At 38.5% G+C, this 19,669-nt stretch overlaps 1 protein-coding gene across 1 annotated transcript in view; it reads right to left on the bottom strand.

Annotated features, from left to right (window-relative positions):
* LOC126092046 (protein unc-80 homolog) overlaps nt 1-19,669 on the bottom strand; it is a 1,190,994-nt gene that overhangs the window by 553,309 nt on the left and 618,016 nt on the right. The window contains exon 22 of the mRNA XM_049907452.1: nt 12,016-12,224. Coding sequence (XP_049763409.1) covers nt 12,016-12,224 — 209 coding nt within the window. The remainder of the gene's footprint in view (nt 1-12,015; nt 12,225-19,669) is intronic.

The following is a 19,669-nucleotide window of genomic DNA, read 5'->3' as shown; positions in this document are numbered from 1 at the left end:
TTTCTTCCCCTTCAACTCTTCTGTTGGAGGAAGGAGCCACTGGCTCTGAAAGCTTGCATAAGTTAAACATTTGTGTGTGTGTGTTCTATCACCACCACTTGGTGAGTAGATTTTATTATCTATCCAATTACATGTATGTTTGTAGCTTCAGAAATCTGAATTTTTCAGTGGTTTTGTCTATTCAGCCGTTGTGCAACTACTACCACTTTTTTTTTTTTTTTTTTACTGAAGCTTCCTTCAGTTCATAGATAATACATACTCATCTGCAACTGAATCTGAGGTAACTGCTCTGTTGGAGAGAGAGCATACCTATCACTATGGCAGTTAATAGTTTGGTATGGCACAACTTGGATGTCATCCGCATTTGTTGCAATGGACATCATCATCATCATCAACACCAGTTTTCTGCTCCAGTTGCCCTGGTGTGACTTACTGGTATTCTCCAGTTGTGTCTTTCCATGTACCATCCTTTTCTCAGCATGGTATCCCAGCTGACTCCCCTTGTTTCTATATCCTCTTTCACTTGTTGCAGCCATTGTGTCCATCTTCCTACTGGTATTTACCAGTCACGTCTGTATATAGTTTTTGTTCTGCTATCCTTCCCTCGCCAGGTGATTTGACAAACTCTCTCAAATGGGCCACTGTCACTTCTTCTTTCAAGTAGGTGTACACTGCAGCTCCTCCTCTTAGTTTTTTATTTCTTACCCTATCTTTCCTAGTTTTCTGGACAATAGGTTGTAAGAACTTCATGTATGCAGCTTGAGGATTCTTACTGATCCGTTAGGTTGTTGTGCAGGTTTCTAGGACCTATGCTATTATGGGGATTCTGATTTTAAGGGGACTTATTTGTTCCACAGTAGATATCAACCTTGATGGTATAACTGGGCTGATTTATGAGTTCAGCTACTGATCTTATGCTGCATCCTGTTACTGGCTGAAATGATGCATCTAAGATATTTCTGTTGGTCTACTGTGTCTCTTCCAGCCTAATATTACCTTTCTTCCAGAATGAGATTTTCACTCTGCAGCGGAGTGTGCGCTGATATGAAACTTCCTGGCAGATTAAAACTGTGTGCCCGACCGAGACTCGAACTCGGGACCTTTGCCTTTCGCGGGCAAGTGCTCTACCAACTGAGCTACCGAAGCATGACTCGCGCCCGGTAGAGCACTTGCCCGCGAAAGGCAAAGGTCCCGAGTTCGAGTCTCGGTTGGGCACACAGTTTTAATCTGCCAGGAAGTTTCATATCAGCGCACACTCCGCTGCAGAGTGAAAATCTCATTCTGGAAACATCCCCCAGGCTGTGGCTAAGCCATGTCTCCGCAATATCCTTTCTTTCAGGAGTGCTAGTTCTGCAAGGTTCGCAGGAGAGCTTCTGTAAAGTTTGGAAGGTAGGAGACGAGGTACTGGCAGAAGTAAAGCTGTGAGTACCGGGCGTGAGTCGTGCTTCGGTAGCTCAGTTGGTAGAGCACTTGCCCGCGAAAGGCAAAGGTCCCGAGTTCGAGTCTCGGTTGGGCACACAGTTTTAATCTGCCAGGAAGTTTCATTACCTTTCTTGTTCAACCATTTGATTGACATGCAACCTTTTTTCATTTACCTACTGTTAATCAGTGTCCTTTTATTACTTCCTTGTTCTCGATCAGCAGAAGTTGGTAGAAGTTTGACTTTGGGCCATGAGTGTTTTGTTTCTGGCTGCTGCCAGCCTCAGTGATCCAGTACAGACTGCTGTGTACAACAGGTAGGCATTGTGCAAGAATTGTTGTCCATCTTGAGTTGCGCGCAAAGAAATACCATTTGTGGTGAGTGACAAATGCTTACAGGCCCATCGACTGCTTGGAGGATAAGTGGTAGTACATTATAGAGTGAGGCCAGAAAAATTATTAACTAGTTGTAGCATACACAGGAGTAAGTTACAGCACTACTTGTAGAATTAGAAAATTTTGCAAAGATAATCCTGGGAAATCAGCAGGAACTCTAGAAGAAAAGAGGTAAATATCAGTTCAGTTCAAATTACAGTTCGACAGTGCTCTGAAACTGCCTTCCACTTTAACTGAATTAGTTTAAAGTCTTAACTAAGTTTGTGCACATAAAGGCTGAGAAAATATCAGTAATGACACTGTTTACGTAACAAATTCAGGTCCCGAAGGAGAAAGTGACTGTTTTTAACTTCTGTATAAATGCAGTTGTGCAGGTTATGGCCCTGGGTACTGTATATAGTGAAACAAAAGAATGGGAATATTTCCACAATCCAATAACACTAGAAGTGATGAAGGAATGAAACTGCATTTATAGTAATTGAAACCTTACAACTTTGCTATTTACGAAACATTGATGGCATTTATCATTTTTTTTAAAAATTACATCCTTTAGATTGCATTCTTCTGTATGAATACATTAGTGAAATCTGCTGTTGAGATTCTTCACTGGCCGCTGCAACATCTCAGCTGGGATACTGTGAATTGCATCTCGAATTCTCCGTTTTAACTCATCCAGCATTCTTGGTCAGGTCATGTAGACTTTGCTCTGAGGTAGCCCCAATAGAAAAAAATCACAAACGGATAAATCTGGCGATCAAGGGGGCCAGGGAATGCTACCGAATTGTGAGATCGCATGCTTGCCAAAAAATTATCGCACATATGCCATTGATTGCTATGCAGTTTGTGATGTCACTCTGTCCTGTTGAAACCAGGCTTCTTGAACATTTGGAAAGTTGTTCAATGCAGGTGTAATGAAAGTTCGTAACATCCCCAAATAATGATTGGCATTGACAGTTACTGTGTTTCCCTGTTCATTTGCAAAAAGTTACAGTCCGATAATCCCATGTGATGAAACACCACACCATAATGTTGTCACCTTACTAGCATGTGAAGGGCAGTCATGAACATCATTAGGAGTTGTGTTTGCCCAGTAACAGTAGTTCTGTTTATTGACATAAACTGTGAGATGAAAATGTGCCTCATCTGACATTCACAAATTGTTTAGAAATGCATCGTCATTGTTTATTTTTGTTATCATTTGTTGACAGAATTCTAATCGTAACCTGTAATCGATGTCCTTCAATTGTTGGACCATCTGTAGTATGTACAAAATTTTAAATCAAGATGAAGACTTCTGTGAACACTCTCCCAGGACACTCAAACCATTGCTGCTTGCTTACAAACTGAATGCCATGGGCCCTGTACGACAGGCTCACGTACAACATTAATGTTTGCTGAAGAATGCACATTTCTGGGTCACCCTGTTGGTTTCTTCTTGAGGGCAGATCGAGTCTCTTCAAAGTTATTAATCCAACATTTTATTGTATGTTTCGATGGAAAGGCATCATGATGTCCTAAACTATAAAAACATCGAAACTCCCTCTGTGCTGCTACCAAACAATCATTGTTTTTATAAAACATTTTTATGGCTAATGCAAGCTGTTGTCCATTCCATTGATCCATGATAACTGATATGGCAGACTGTTAACTCACTATCATGAATCTGCAGTGCTGCCATTTGCCCATGGCTGCCACTAGCCCATGACTGCCACTACTAATTTCAAACATTCCCGTTATTCTGTGTCACCCTGTATCACACCTTACAATCATTACATCAATGACCTCATATTTGCCAGTAATAAAAAAAAGGCCTGTGATCCACTGGCAGACTACAGCTGCAACAACAAGTGCAAAAGGCTGGTGGATGCAAATCCTGCTGCATGTCATTTCTTTTATAGACTGCATAATTATTTTTATTCAGTTAATTAAACAGCTGTATGGAGTGACTCAAATCATATATGTTGTTTAAAAAAGTTCATCCCAGCCCAGGGGAACACCCTTGTTAATTGTACCTATACATTCTGAACTGAATGCAATCCTACTTTCTGATGTAATATTTTTGCTTCTCTGTCATTTAGGCTAAAACCAGCTGGGAAAATCCAGCTGAATGTTTCTGATAGTGGTGTCATGAGAAAAACAATAGAAGATTTTTACTTGGTGCAAAAAACTGTCCCCAGAAAATTTTTGCTTGGTACAAAAACTTGTTCCTACTCTGCAGAAACTTCAGCCAGTACTCAAGGAAGAGATCAGCTGGACTTGAGGCATTACATCTATAAGGAACAGTTTGTTGTCAATGGGATTTACTTAGAAAAAGATGGAAAAGTGCAAAATAAAAGGACTTAATTGTTAAGACTGTGGAGACATTACAGGTTGGCAGTTGCATTTCATTGTAGAAATGAAACATATTAGGGAAGCAGAGAGTGAAGCATTTTATCGGGATGAAACATTGATTGTCAACAACATGACAGTTGGGAAATGTTGTCAAAAGGATGATGTTGCCAGTGACCACCCACACGATTTGACACAAAAGTGTGGATGTTGAAATGGCTGCAGAAGAGGAATCAGAGTATAATGGCATGAGAGAGCAGGCCCTGTTCTCCTTAATTCAAGAAAACAAACCTGCGGAGAAGTCATATGTAGTTGACAAAAATGGTAAAGGAGAAAGATCACATGGCTGTCCGCAAACTTCCATTTAATTGTGACTTAAATGCCTTGGAACTACAATGGACAAAAGTTAAGAGATTGTATAGGGAGCAAAATACTTCTGGTGATTTGTAAAACGGAAATTTGTTTAAGATTGCTAGTGAATCCCTTCCGGCAATTAAAAGCTGAAGACTGGCAAGCATACTGCAGGACAGTCCAGCAACTGGAAGAAGATTATTGGAGGTGCAATGGCATTTTGGAACTCACAATAGACCAATTCATTATAGATCCTGACAAATCAGATGGTAGTGATAGTAACAACACTTCTTGCACAGATGAGGAATGCAATAACACATTTCAGTGGCTCATGTATTTTTTTAATTATTATATGTTTTAAGTTATTTTAATTTTATAATTATGTGTTGCATATGCCAATAAATGTTCAAAATTTTTATCACTCTTTCTTATTTCTACATTGTACCTTATACTTTTGGTTCTTTTAATTTCGAAATGTCTATGAAAACAGATACGGAATTAGTAGCAGCAAGCACCATCACTTTACATGATACTATCAATTATGATATCATGAACCTTTTAAGCATTTGTTCCGCCTTGTCTCTTTCTCTGTTTTTACTTTTGACATTGCTATGGCCATGGCAATAGATAGCAGCTGTTACGACGGACAACAGATGGCACTGTCAGCACCTCTTGGAGCATAAATTTATTTGAACAGTAAGTATGTTGCCAGCACTGTGTTACCCAGTCTTGGCTTGTTCTCCCTGCATGTTCCTCAACTCTCAGCAGTCTACGTATTGAAATTCGGTGGGCGGAGCTTGCTTCATCCTCTCCTTGCACTTCCCCTCAGAACCCATTCTTCTTGTTGTGAACAGATAATAGATGGTCATTTCAGGTGACCAGCCTCTCTGTATTACCCAAATTACTGCATCACTTGCAAATGCAAATGCGTTGATGGTCTTATTGTTGTTCTGCTTCACTTCTTTCAAGAGTTCATCAATGACAGTGATAAAAGTAATGGTCAAAGGGAACTGCCTTCTTCAGCTCCTTCAGTTGTCTGGAACCATCAGACTTGAGTTTCCTATCTGTACAAAATTACAGCAGCTCACATAAAGCAATTTAACTTTCTGAATTATCATTGTGGGTGTATGTTTCTTTCTTAGGCTCGGTCATGTGGTTTTCATTGGACACTATTAAACGCTTTTTCAAGATCTAGAAACAAGAGTGTTTAGTCTTCAACTGACATAAATGTCAAAATCACGCATAAGATGGACAAGTTGTACAAAAACAGCCTATATGATTGTGGCTTGATTGTGAGTGCCTGCCTAATGAGGTCTATCTTTCTTCACATTGTGAATCTACCAAGCTGTTCACAAGTTCCCACATCAAAGCTGTATGATGAGTACTCAAATTCAGAGAAAACTACCACTTAGTCAAATGATGTGGACAATAATGAGTTATAACAGTGATCACATTCCACTATCAGAGTGGAATAGTAGGTAAATGGTCAACAGAGAGGCAAATAACTATCAAGACAACAACTGGTGGGCAACCATACTATCTCAAACTACCTCCTGGCTTTTTAGGCACAGAAATCACCACATGCCCAAGTGTCTGCTCATTGCGTGTCATGAAGTAAGTAGTACAGAAACACTGCCACTGACTGCCTGAAATTGTGAAAAAGGTCTCTTTAACTGGTGAGTCATGGTACATTTTGGCACACGAGTCACTGTACATTTTGGCACATGTCAATAACATGGTAAAAGTGCATTATAAACCACATGTAATGCACCCCAGTGACCAACAGGCCACTATCCATGCAAGTTGTGGAGGCATCATTAGATGCAGAATGGGATGATATGAGGCCAGTGCTCCATGTCTCTCACTGATGAAAGACACAGGCACCCACAGACCTGGCTATTCATTTACAGCTGTTTGTCCACCAATAGCACCCTGCTGGCAACCTATACCTTTAGGCAAGGCAATGCTCCACCCCACAATCTCCATACTGGGCCAAAATTGTCTGAGGAACAATCCATGGGTATGATGGAGTTTGTGGTCCCTCCTTTTCCCCATTCCCATCCAAGAACACATGTCCTCAATCCCGTTGACTACATCTGGGACAAAATCAACCAAGATTTGAATGTCTTGGACCCAGTCCAACCAATCTCAGTATCATGTGGGCAGTGGTTGAGGAGTCATGGATTAAGATGTATGCTAATGGTTTCAATGTCTCATGTAGTTCATGTCATGATGTATCACCACTCTCACTGGGAGAAAGAGGGTGCTATATACTCCCAGATAAGCGTTTCCAGTTCAACTGTTCATGACTGTACTGATGAATAATGGTTAATTTCATTTGCAAGTTCCTTATTTTTCAGTTGTACAAACAGGGTGATTATAATTAAAGTTAAACTTTCAAAACACTGTAGAAATAACACCATTGGTCCGAATGATGTCAAACTGCAATGGAATATTACCGTATTTACTCGAATCTAAGACGCACTCGAATCTAAGCCGCACCCGAAAAATGAGACTCGAAATCGAGGAAAAAAATTTTCCCGAATCTAAGCCGCACATGAAATTTGAGACTCTAAATTCAAGGGGAGAGAAAAGTTTTAGGCTGCACCTCCAAATCAAAACAAAGTTGGTCCATTGTAATACGAGACACAATTTAGGTCGAATGAATGACGATACAGCTACAGGAGTTTGGTTCGAGTCGTAAGCTTAACAGTTAAGTTTTACCAGGTAGCCATTGCTATACGTCAGGCGCTCCGTCCGTATTTATACGGGTACCCTTCCTTTTCACGTGCTTCGTCTGGTTTGAATCGATTGCTTATTTTGCTTTGATCTGATAAGTGCCGTTTTCTTTGTTATATGTGTTAACGTCACTCTGAGCTGAAAATGCATTATCATGCATTGTTTGTCTCATTCTGATAGTGCGTGTTTACGGCCTGTCGCCGCGCGCGGCATGGCTTGCTTTTGTGCGCGCTACCGCCGCTTACAATTAAAAAAAAAAGAAAAGAGAGGAATCGTCTCACTAGCGAAACAATGGCAAGAGACTGGTATTTGTTGTTACTTACACTGCTTTCTTTGATAATGATCAACAAGAAACAAATAATAGACTGCATATGATAGAATATGTTCTGAACGAGAGTTAGGCGAAAATTTTTCTCCGTTTGAAAATCTTTGCGGCCGCTTCTCTAGTACGTCAAATTCTGCATATAAATTAGTCATCTTAGATTTAAAAATCTAATCAGTTGCCGTGCTTAATTTCTGACTGTATCACTATTAGGCATAAGAAAAATACGAATGTAAACATGACACGATACGTATATTCTTCCGCGTTTGCTGTTGTCTCACTCTAGTTTCGTAGTTTATTAGGCAGATAGGATTTAAATGAAATAGCAGCAAACACGAAAGAATACGTGGCATAATGTTTACATTCATATTATTCTTATGGTGAAGAGAATACTGCATGTGATTCACATTTCGTCAGGTTCCTATTAGCAACCACCTCTTCTCACAGGTAGTAAAAATTTCAACACGTAGAGTTGGCCATATTGACAAACATCCCAAACAGTCTTGCCAGTCGGATTTTCGTAGTACATTGAAATTCTGCTACATTCGAAGATGAACAATACGGAATTTGTATTTACTTCGTTGGATAATGTACGAAAATGCAGTGGTCGAAACTCGGGGCGGAGAAAAAAGCTCGTCTTCCACCTTTTTTTTTTTTTAATTTATTTACTGACGCAGAGATTTTGGCGCCAGTATTTATCTCTGTGCCTACAAAGCATGCCCTTGTAGCGCTACATATACTCGACGGCAGAAGTTAGTTGTGGCGGCACCTACCAACATTTTTCAGAACTTCCGCTTGCTTTGCACTCGATTCTAAGCCGCAGACGGTTTTTTGGATTACAAAAACTGGAAAAAAAGTGCGGCTTAGATTCGAGTAAATACGGTATCATAGGAGGATGAAAATGTATGGCAGAGGATAAAAGTAGTGTAGAAATTGATCAACAGATGGAGCTGTATGTGTCAGAATATGTAACTGAAAACACATATCAAGCACACAACCCACTGAAGTTGGTATAAACACACTGGGTGCATGGCTTTTCCTCCTTTCGCGTGCGATGTTTGCCATGACTGTCTCAATGCAGGATCATGCTCTGCTTTTAAAGCTGTATTACAAGAATAATGACTGTGCACACGTCACTCTGCAGAAGTTCTGGACGCTGAAGTATTTGAAAAAAGGCATTGTTCCTGTGACTGCTGTGGGTCTGCAGAAAATGATTAAGAAATTCGAAAAGACAGGTTCTTTCAGTGTGCAACCTGGCAGAGAGAGGAAATGAACTGATTCAATGTCAGTGGAAGTAGTGGCCACAGAAATGGAGGAGGAGACGAGTGGTGGTGTGCGAACGTACAGTGCATGGAGAATTGCCCGAATATTGGACATACCTGTGAGCACGGTGCGTAAAATCCTATGAAACATACTTCTTTGCCATCCATTCAAAATTACCCATGTGCTTGAGTTGCTTTCTGTTGACCTGCCAGCAAGAGAGACCTTTGCTTTATAATTTCTTGATCGCACGGAAGTGATCAATGATTGGCTGTGGAAGATTTTGTGGACAGATGAAGCTCCCTTCCATTTGACAGAATATGTCAATACACAGAATTGTGGAGTATGTGCAATGGAAAATCCACACACAAATGAACCAGTCCCACTTCATCCTGAAAAGGTCAATATGTGCTGTGGGTTTATGGCATCATTTATGATAGGTGCTTCTGGTCCTGTTACCTGTACCATCACTGGTAAGTTCTATGAGTGTCTTTTGCGCAACCAAGTCACTCCATCTCTCCAACAGCATGAATGTGTGGATGGGATCATTTTTATTCAACATGGCACACCTCTGCACATTGCAAATCCAGTTAAGCAGCTGCTGAAGTGCCATTTCGGAAATGCTAGTATTATCAGCTGTCATTTCCATACAACCTGGCCGTCCCGATCACCTGATCTTAATCCATGTGACTTCTGGCTGTGGGGCTATCTGAAAGACGTTGTGTTCGGTATTCTGATTGAAAACTTAGCTGCATTGAAGGCACTCACATCAGAACACATGCTGAATGTGACCCCAGAAACACTTTGATCAGTTGTGGAACATGCTGTTTCTTCATTTCAACTTGTTGCAGAAAATGGTGGCCAGCATATTGAATATGTTTTGTGCCAGTCACATGGAAATTAATAATCTGATTTGATTTTGACTGATGGTTTTTTTGCAGTTTTGGGCCTCAGGACAATTAAAAACCTATGTGATTAATGCTTTTTATGCGGTTTTTGGCCTCAGGACAATTAAAAACTGATGTGACTGATGTTTTTTATGTGGTTTTTGACCTCAGGACAATTAAAAACCAATGAGAATTGTGCTTTTTACGTGTTTTTTGGCCTCAGGACAATTAAAAACCAAATTTTCCCATCCAATGTGATATGACCTTGCCATGGTGGATGGGCTTATGTAACTAACAGTATGACACCTGTACACCTATGCACTGTGTAGTACAGTTTCTTTAATGTCAAACGTACACCTTAGCCATATTTATATGATTCATTTGTCATTTGTAGTTGACCACTATTAAATTATGATGCTTACAGTGCTACCTAGTACTACATTTTGTAACTATTTACTTCTCTTCTGCTGTATATTTCCCCCTTCTCCGATAATCGTCCATTGCAATTTGACTTCATTTTGAGCAGTAGTGTTATTTCTACAGTGTTTTGAAAGTTTTACTTTAATTATAATCACCCTGTACGTAAGTTACTTTTTGAACAGTTAATAAAGACAATTTCTAAAGGATGTAGTAGTTTCACTCATTATCTGCTTCAAGATCATATACTACTTTTGTGACATACTATACTATGTCTTACATGCTTTCTAGTACATTACAGCTGAGCCATGTCGGCTCGTGATTATGTCTCTTCTGGGCGACTTCCTCTGCTTGGTTTCTCCTCTGGTCGTCCAGTGGCACTGCGGCCTTCCCACTACTGGTAGGTCAAATTTTCGTGGTGTGCGAGTCTCATTTGGAAAGTGCTGGGAGGAAGTTAGGGCTCCGAGCTGAAGCGGTTGAGATAATGTGGTTACTGTCTAAGTTGATCTAAACTAACATCAGGTTGTCAGTTTTGCAGGCTGGGATAGTTAGCCATATTGTATGCTGACCCAGGTCCTGGTTGTCTGACCGGCCAACAAATTGTTCCAGTGTGTCTTACCAGCCACCCGACTTGATGGCAGGAGCAGAAGTGGATACAGTTCTGGGTACAGGCCGGTATTAGGACCTCACTGAGACCCCTATTCCATGCTGACTATGGTTGTTGGTGTCACTTTGTAAAATATCTTGATCTATTTCTGGTAGAGGGTTTTTAAAATTTTTTTCAAGAGAATATTTTTAATCATCTGGGACTCTGTATTGATCCTGACCTTGTTGAAATACTTAAAAATTTCAAGGCAATTTCTGAGCCTTCTGGTATTCGGCGATTATTTATTTTGATCTTGCTGTAAATTTTTTTATGAGAAAATTTTAATGTAAATTCTAAGCCTTCTGGCACTCTGCAATTATTGGTTGCTGTCAACAGGCCTTTTGTGTCATTTCAATGTAAAGGAAAATTTTAAAAGTTTTCATGAAACAAATCTATATATTGTCAACCACAAGTGATATTGAACCTGGGGCTTGGGCCTTCCATGAATTCCTGCCACCACTAATTAAAGTCCATTTCCACAATCAAGCAATTAGAACACTTGTGTCAAGGGTAAAATGCATTAAACCATTAAGTAATGTTAGTACACCACTCATTTCTATATTCACTGCTGGTATCTGAGGACCACAGCAAGTGGTAGCACACAGGTTGTTGTGATGATTGATAATGATAATTCTGATCAAAACTGACAGTACACAAAGAAATATTTTATCAGCAGTTCTTAGTGATGAATTTATATATAACTTTTATATGAGTTTCTTTAAATATTTACAAACTATGGCCACCACCTGCACCTAACTGTGACCACCACTTGCACAAAATAGACAAGCAATTTAAGTTGTTCTAGATATTTACATATTTTTCACTTACCCTCTAAAATCAACAGAACAGATCCATAATTACAGTGTTGATCCCACAATAAGTAGCTGTTTGTAGCAGTTCACATATCCTAAATCACACACCAAAGCAAGCAGAAGTATATCATCTTGAGTACAACCATGTATATGAGTACTCTTCTGGGTGTCGGGTTTAATCTTTGGGGATACTTTATAAAGTATGAAATTTGAGAACTGGTGTAATAGCAAGTTTTTGTTTTCATCTCACTGCACGCAATTTATTTAATCAAGAATATATCATAAAAAGCAAAGCTGTATTCTCATACTTTCACTAGAGAAGCTGAAAATGGCACTTAAACACTTACAAAAAAGTACACACACACACTTATACTATAAAAAGTTTTAAAATTTAAATGTATACTGAATGAGATTATACAAATTTCTTCCTATACTCACTAAATTTTCCTGTGTTTTGAGGTCCTTGTGTGAGTTTACAAGACGTGTTACAAGTGCTTTGAAGACACTGGCTATAACATGTCCTTCAACTCCTCGACTGCCACCTCCAGCAAGTCCAGCACCAAAATTTGTTGCATAACCACCTTGTGCACCTGCATCTGGAGACTTACTGCAGTTACGTTTCTGGTCAGCACGTCCACCACATATGTCTTGAAAACAAAATTCATTACTGTATTGCAGTCCCTCCATGGCTCTGAAGGATTTTTAAATACATCTATGTATTAGCCACACCCTTTTTTTGTCTCTTCTAAGCCCCACATCAGCGAAATTCTGAATATTTCAGGCTGGTAGGTGTGTATTAACATGTGCAACGTGGTCAGACCTTTAAATGCTCCACAAATAATGGAGGAACATCACAGAAGAAGCAGAGTTGCATGTTACAAATCTAATAATGAACATACATGTTCCTCTTTTTCAAATGAATATAATTTTGCAGTTTTTATGGGTTGTATTGAGGATCACATCTGTGTAAGTCATCCCCTCAGTAATAAATGGGGCTTTTTGTTATTTTTTTGGAACCAAAAATTTTATTTTACTTTTTAAGAACTATGTTATCAAAAGATAATCTTGAAGATGACTATAAATGAATTTGATCTGAGGATGTATCACACTTCCACTAACAGTGACTTCAAAAGAGCAAGAAATCAATGCCATGGGGCATGCTTAAACATTAAATGGCTGTATACAGGAAAATAATTACAGTAATTGTAAATGGTTTAAATTACGAGCTGATTTAATTAAAATTACTGTACCCTCACAAAAATCAGAGAAATTTGCCAACTTTGTAGTCAAACATTAGTATAGTACAGCAGTAGCATTTGGTGATTACTGCATTCAAATAAGTTGTGCCAGAATAACTAATAAAATCATTCCTGGGCACTTACAGGCACCATCCATGAGCACTCTTTTGGGTGTCCGTTTCAATCCTTGTAGGTAGTCTAAATATTGGAAGTGTGAGAATATTAAATCTATGTCTACATGACTACTCTGAAATTCACACTTAAGTCCTTGGCAGAAGTTTCACTCTATTTCTCTACCATATCATTCTCAAACAGTGTGCAGGAAAAACGAACACTTAAATCTTTCCATACAACCTCTAATTTCCTTTATTTTACGACAATGATAATTTCTCCCTATTAGTAGAGTGTCAACAAAATATTTTCACATTCAGAGAAGAAAGTTAATCACTGAAATTTCTTAAAAAGATGGTGCCACAATAAAAAATGCCTTTATTTTAATGAATGGCACCCCAACTCGCATATATCTGTGACACCTCTCCCCTGTTTTTCAATAATACAAAATGAGCTGCATGTTGTGAACTTTCTTGATGTCTTCCATCAATCTTATCTGGTAAGGATCCTGTACCACACAGCAATACTCAAGCAGTGGATGAAGAAGCATAGTGTATGCAGTCTGTTTAGCAGACCTGTTGCATCTTCTAAGTGTTCTACCAATAAAAGACTTTCACTGCCACATTATCTACATGACTGTTCCAGTTTAAGTTGTTTGTAGTTGTTATTATTAGGTATTTGATTGAACTGATAGCCTTTAGATTTCTGTGATTTATCATGTACTGAAATTTAAGACATTTCTTTTAGTACTTATGTGGATGGCCTCAGACTTTTCCTTATTCAGATTCAACTGCGCTTTTTGCACCATGTGAATACTATGTCTAAGTGATTTTGCAATTTTGATCTTCTGGTGATTTTACGAGATGGTAAATGGTAGCACCATCTGAAAACAATTTAAGAGGGCTGCGCAGGTTGTCTCCTAAATTGTGATATAGCTGAGGAACAGCTGATAGCCTATAACACTTCCATGAGGAATGCAAGATAGCACTTCTGTTCTACTTTATTACTTTCCATCAATTACTATGAACTGTGGCATGTAACATAAATACTTGTAAGTTTCATTTTTTTATTATTGTAGTACTGACTTGTGAACAATGCTTGTTGTCTTTTGATCCCCACAGTCAAAGAATGTCACATGTTACATAAATATTTGTAAGTTTCATAATCAGTTTTTAAATGGCAACTGCAAGTTTCACTACCTGCTATTTCACTAAAATATAAATGTTCTAAAGTGATTTCAATATTATTTATTGAACTTATTTTTTATTCTAGTTCTGATTCTTGTGAACAATTCTTCTCACCTTATGAACAGTTCTTCTCACCTTATGGCCCTCACATTCAAAGAATTAAATTACTCTCATTTCATATCACATATTGTAGGATGTGTATAAAGTTCTTTTCAGCACGAATGATATGCAGTCACAAAATTTGACTACTTGTACTAAATTACAGCTAGAGGATGCAGTTTTTATTTACTAAAATCTCTTTTAAGAGTAAGATTAAAAAAAGGAACATGTACTCTACAATCTGGGAAAAACACATTGCTACTAACTGTAAAGAAGACACATTAAGTTGCAGACAGGCACAATTAGAAGACTCTTACACAAAGCTTTTGGCCAAGCCCTCATCAGTAAAGAGAAACACACAAGCAAGCATCCTCATGCACACATGGCTGCCAATTCTGGCACCTCAGGCCAGAGTGGCATTTCTCTTTTGCTGATGAAGGCTATGACCGAAAGCTCCATGTAAGTGCCTTTTAACTGTTCCTGTCTGCAACTTAATGTGTTTTCCTTATTGTAAGTAGCAATTAATATTTTCCTATACTGTTGATATTACTACCTGGAGTTTCTATTGTTTGAACATGTAACTTAGAACTTTAAGATGATTAATTGGATGTCTTAATATAGGTATTCTGTTGTTATATGAATTATAAATAATGTTGATAACACTTTTTACTTGTCTTGTTAGTAAAAGGAATAGAAGAATTCATAACAGTTTCACAGATCATGAGGGAACACAACTGCACTATACAGAGTGTCATAGGAAAGTAGTAAAACAAAAAATTGTGCACTGCCATGGTAGCAGAAATTAAGTTCTAACATAACATCTCTAGTGTTGAACAATCTTTGTGAACTTATGTAATATTAGGAACTGAAGCAATGGTGAAACAAACAGTCAAGAGTAATTAGGAACAACATACTATCAAATGTTCGTTGCACTGTATGTTGTTGTGGTCTTCAGTTCAAAGCTTGGCTTTTCACATTGGTCTGCCCTGTCCCAGTGACCATCATTTCTGCATAACTATTGTAACCTACATCCTATTTAATCTGCTTAGTGTAGTCACATCTTGATTTCTCTCTAGAATAGTCCACCCCCCCCCCCCCCCCCATCTCCACTACACCTCATTATTAAACTGATGATCCCTTAATGCCTCAGAATGCACCCCAACAACAGAGCTCTTCATTTCACCAAATTGTGCTTTAAATTTCTTGTCTCCCCAAATCAATTGAGTAACTTTTCTTTAGTTATCCAATTTACCCACTTACTCTTCAGCATTCTACAGTAACATTGTATTTCAAAATCTTCTGTTCTGTTTCTATCTGAACCATTTACCATCTACATTTCACTCCTGAACAAGGCAACACATCGGACAAATATTATCACAAAAGACTTTGAACATTTAATTTTATAGTTGATGTCAATACAAATTTATCTTTTTCAGAAATGTTTCTCTTGCTATTACCAGTCTGCATTTTATTTCCTCTCTACTTAGGCTGTCATCCCTTATGTTATTGCTCAAAACAATAAGACTCATCTACTAATTTTAGTGTCTCATTTTCTAATCTAAATCTCTTAGCTTTGTCTGATGCTATCTGAATACTTTCCACCATATAACCTCTTTTGCAAACACTATCCATTCTCTTCAGCTGTACTTCCAAGTTCTTTACTGTCTCTGATATAATTACAATGTCATTGGCAAATCTCAAAGCTTTTATTTCTTCTTGCTGAGCTTTAATTCCCTTTACAAACTTCTTCTTGGTTTCCTTCGCAGCTTTCTCAGTGAACATGCTGAATAACAGCAGGCAGATGCTGCAATCCTACTGCAGCCTTTTCTCAACTAGTAGTTTCCCTTACATGTCCTTTGACACTTATACCACCAGTATGGCTTCTGTGCAAGTTGCACATATCTTTTGCTCACTGTATTTATCCTTGCCACCTACAACATTTCATTCTCACAATCTACAAATCCTATAACTGTAAATTTGCTTTTCTTCTATCCATCTTCTGCAATAAGTCATGTGGTCAAAATTCCGTTCATGTTCCTACATTTATCCGATATCCACATTGATCTTCCCAAGGGCTGCTTTATAAAAGTTTCTCGTTTCCTGCAAACAGTATTTTGCAACCAAGACTTATTAAACTGGAAGTTCATTAATACATACATTTCCCAGCATCCCCCTTTTTTGAAATAGAAGTTATTACATTCTTTTTGAAGTCTGTGGATGCTTCACCCCCTACAGGAACATTATCTCCACATATAACACTGAGTCACACGAGACTGACCAGACGGGATGAACAGTAAAGACTCTGGAAAGAGAGGAGGTTAGTGGTATTAGAGATGGTGGGATTGGCAAAAAAGAAGGTGAGGGGGAAAATGACATAAAAACGGAAGACAAGCAAGGAAAAACTCAGATGAAAATCATAAGAACCGACCATGGTTAACAAGAAGTCATGAGTGGGCAGGAAATTCTCACCAGAAAAGTAGACTGTATGAGGCAACAAAATTATGATACAAAAGACTTACAACAATAAACAGTAATTGGGAAAATTTGTGGAAAAGATGTGAAAACAGACAAACGCTTAAAAATAGGGCAAACAGAAAGAGGAATCTACTGTGTTTGGGAAACAAAATAATACAAGAGACCACAGTAACAGTTGATCAGTGTGGCTCATAAAAAAACAAATACAAGAAAATGCACAGAAATGAGAAAGAATCATGCAGAAGCATGATATGTGATGGATAGGAAAGAAAAGTGCTGTCAAATTTGCAAATAAGTGGCAAAAGATGATCAGGAAAAGGCCCTGCGTTTAGTGAACTGTAAACAAAGAGTAATATGCAAATTCGTGAATAATAATGAGCCCATCTAGGAGCAAGGAAATCAGCACATAAGGTCAAAAAAGATGATAGTTTGAACAAGAGAGACAAAAACAAACACTGACAACGAGTTTACACAAGAATGAACGATAGTCACACCAAAGCTAATATATCACCAAAAATAATCAGTTTTTGAAAATACAGTTTAACTGGATAGATAAAAATATCTACTCAACAAGCAGCAACAGGGGAAAACACACATAAGGTTAAAGAAATGTACCAGCTTTCATAGCCAGAGGCTCCTCCTGCCGGCAGAAAGGTTGAAGGGGAAGGAAGTGGGATGCAAGAAAAGAACTAGCACATTTAGGAAATGGGGAGAGCTTGGGAAATTCGCACAGAATCCTGGGTGAGGGGAGACTTACCATATTGGATGAGAAGGAAAGAAAGCCTCTTCCTTCCCCTCAAACCCTTCTGCCAGAAGGAGCCACTGGCTCTAAGCTTGCACATTCCTCTAACGTGTTTTCTGCTGCTACCATTTGGTGAGTAGTCTTTTTTATCTATCCAAGTATGTTATATTTTCAAAAATTGATAATTTTTGTAAGTATATCTTCTCACAGTATCATATCTCAAACCAAATCTTCCTCTACTTCCTTTTCCCTTTCTACAAAACTGTCTTCATGTTTGTTTCCTTTGTATAACCCTTCCATTTATTTCTTTCAACTTCCAGACTTTCCTTCCTTGCTTTGTACTGGAATCCCATCTGGGCTCCTGATACTACTTGTATGGGATTCTTTTTTCATCCAAGGTTTCTTTACTTTTTCTGTAGGGGGCATTTGTCTTTCCCTCAGTCCCACACATGCTTCTACAGCTTTGCACGAATGCACTTGTCATGAGGATGGTATGCAGAAAAAAAAATTATAAAATTTTTTCAAAAACATTCCACAAACTCTGCAAACTATGTTTAATGAAACTGATTCATACTAAGTAGCGGATTACAATTATCTTGTTGGATATTTTTTGACACTGTATGAAATAACTTCCAAATTCTTATAAATGCCACTGACTTTAATAACAAGAGATGTAATTAGGTGCCTCCTGCTTCTTGGATGAACAATGATGATTCACCGCTCTGTCACATCTAATCTCATCCCATGAATGTATTCATGTTATCTGTCTTCCCTGTTAGTTTTATGATGTTTCTGATCTGGTGCTCCTGGTTAACATCTTCCCCTTTTACTTGCCCAGAGCAACATTTAATTTTCCACTATGCAGTCAGTTTCTCCCAAGACCATCATTTTCTCATTCTACATGCATTTCTCCCTTAGTCAGACAAATTTAGTCTTTTTGTTAATTTCTTTTCCAAACTATCTTGGTTACTCCCTTCCTGTCTTATTATTTGCATACTTTTATTTCCATTCCAAGTTTTGTCTATGATTTTTCACCTACACTTTACTTTCACTGTAGCTAGGTTGTCTTAAACCACATTAAACATTTCTTTCTTCATAACATTTCAGCTCTCTTTGACTGATGTAACCTCAAAACATTTGCTTGTTCCATTACTGAGAAAATGCCCATTTCACCTCATTGTACCACATAGTTTCAATATCCCACTAACCTATATACTCCTTTTTCTTTATTACTTTGAACTGCAGACAACCCATGTATAAGTATTTTATAAACCCATATTAATCTCTCATTTACAAAATTATTTAATTAGATAGATAGAAAATCTACTCACCGAGCAGCGACAGAACGCACACATAAAAGACAATAGTAATTGGCAAGCTTTCAGAGACAGTGGCTCCTTCTTCAGGCAGAAGAGTTGAAGGGGAAAGAAGAGGGGTTGAGGAAAAGTACTGGAGAGGTCTAAGAAAAGGGGCAGATTACGGGAAAGTCACCCAGAAAGATCTTGGCGCCTGTTTCACGACACGCACCATTTGGATTCCTGCCCCAGATACCAGTTTCTCAGAACTATGCATGTGGCAACTAGCATTACATTTCCTTGGTTCTTGACGCCCACCTGGCCTTAATTTACATTAATTTCGTCCATCTCAGCATTTCTCCTTCTTCACTGTAACCACTTGTTGCTTCACTCTGTTTTAGTTTTCTACATCTTTCGCTGTCTTACCCATCTGTTTTTAACTGAACCCCTCCCTCCTCCGTTACGTACAATGCACTTAGCTTTTCACTCTTATTAACTCAGGCATGGAGTTTAAGCAGTAGTCTCTGTCTGCATATTACCCTCTCTCCCACCTTTAAGCTCTCAGGTTTTCAAATTTTGTCCGAAGGAATTCCAAACAATCAGTCTTTCCTTCTCATCCCTTACGGTAAGTCTCCCCTGACCTGTGGTTCTGGGTGACTTTCCTGAAATCTACCCATTTTCCTACACCTCTCCAGTGCTTTTCCTTCAACCCTCTTCCTTCCCCTTCAACCCTTCTGCCTGAAGAAGGAGACACTGGATCTGAATGGTTGTCAGTTACAACTGTCTTTTATGTGTGCGTTCTGCTGCTGCCTGGTGAGTAGATTTTTTATCTCCCTAATTAAGTAATTATCTTAGAAGAAAGATTAAGGAAAGGCAAACCTACTTTTCTAGCATTTGTAGACTTAAAGAAAGCTTTTGACAATGTTAACTGGAATACTCTCTTTC

This window comes from Schistocerca cancellata, chromosome 7, assembly GCF_023864275.1.
Source record: "Schistocerca cancellata isolate TAMUIC-IGC-003103 chromosome 7, iqSchCanc2.1, whole genome shotgun sequence".
Lineage (NCBI taxonomy): Eukaryota > Metazoa > Arthropoda > Insecta > Orthoptera > Acrididae > Schistocerca > Schistocerca cancellata.
This window is presented reverse-complemented; position numbering and strand designations above follow the sequence as displayed.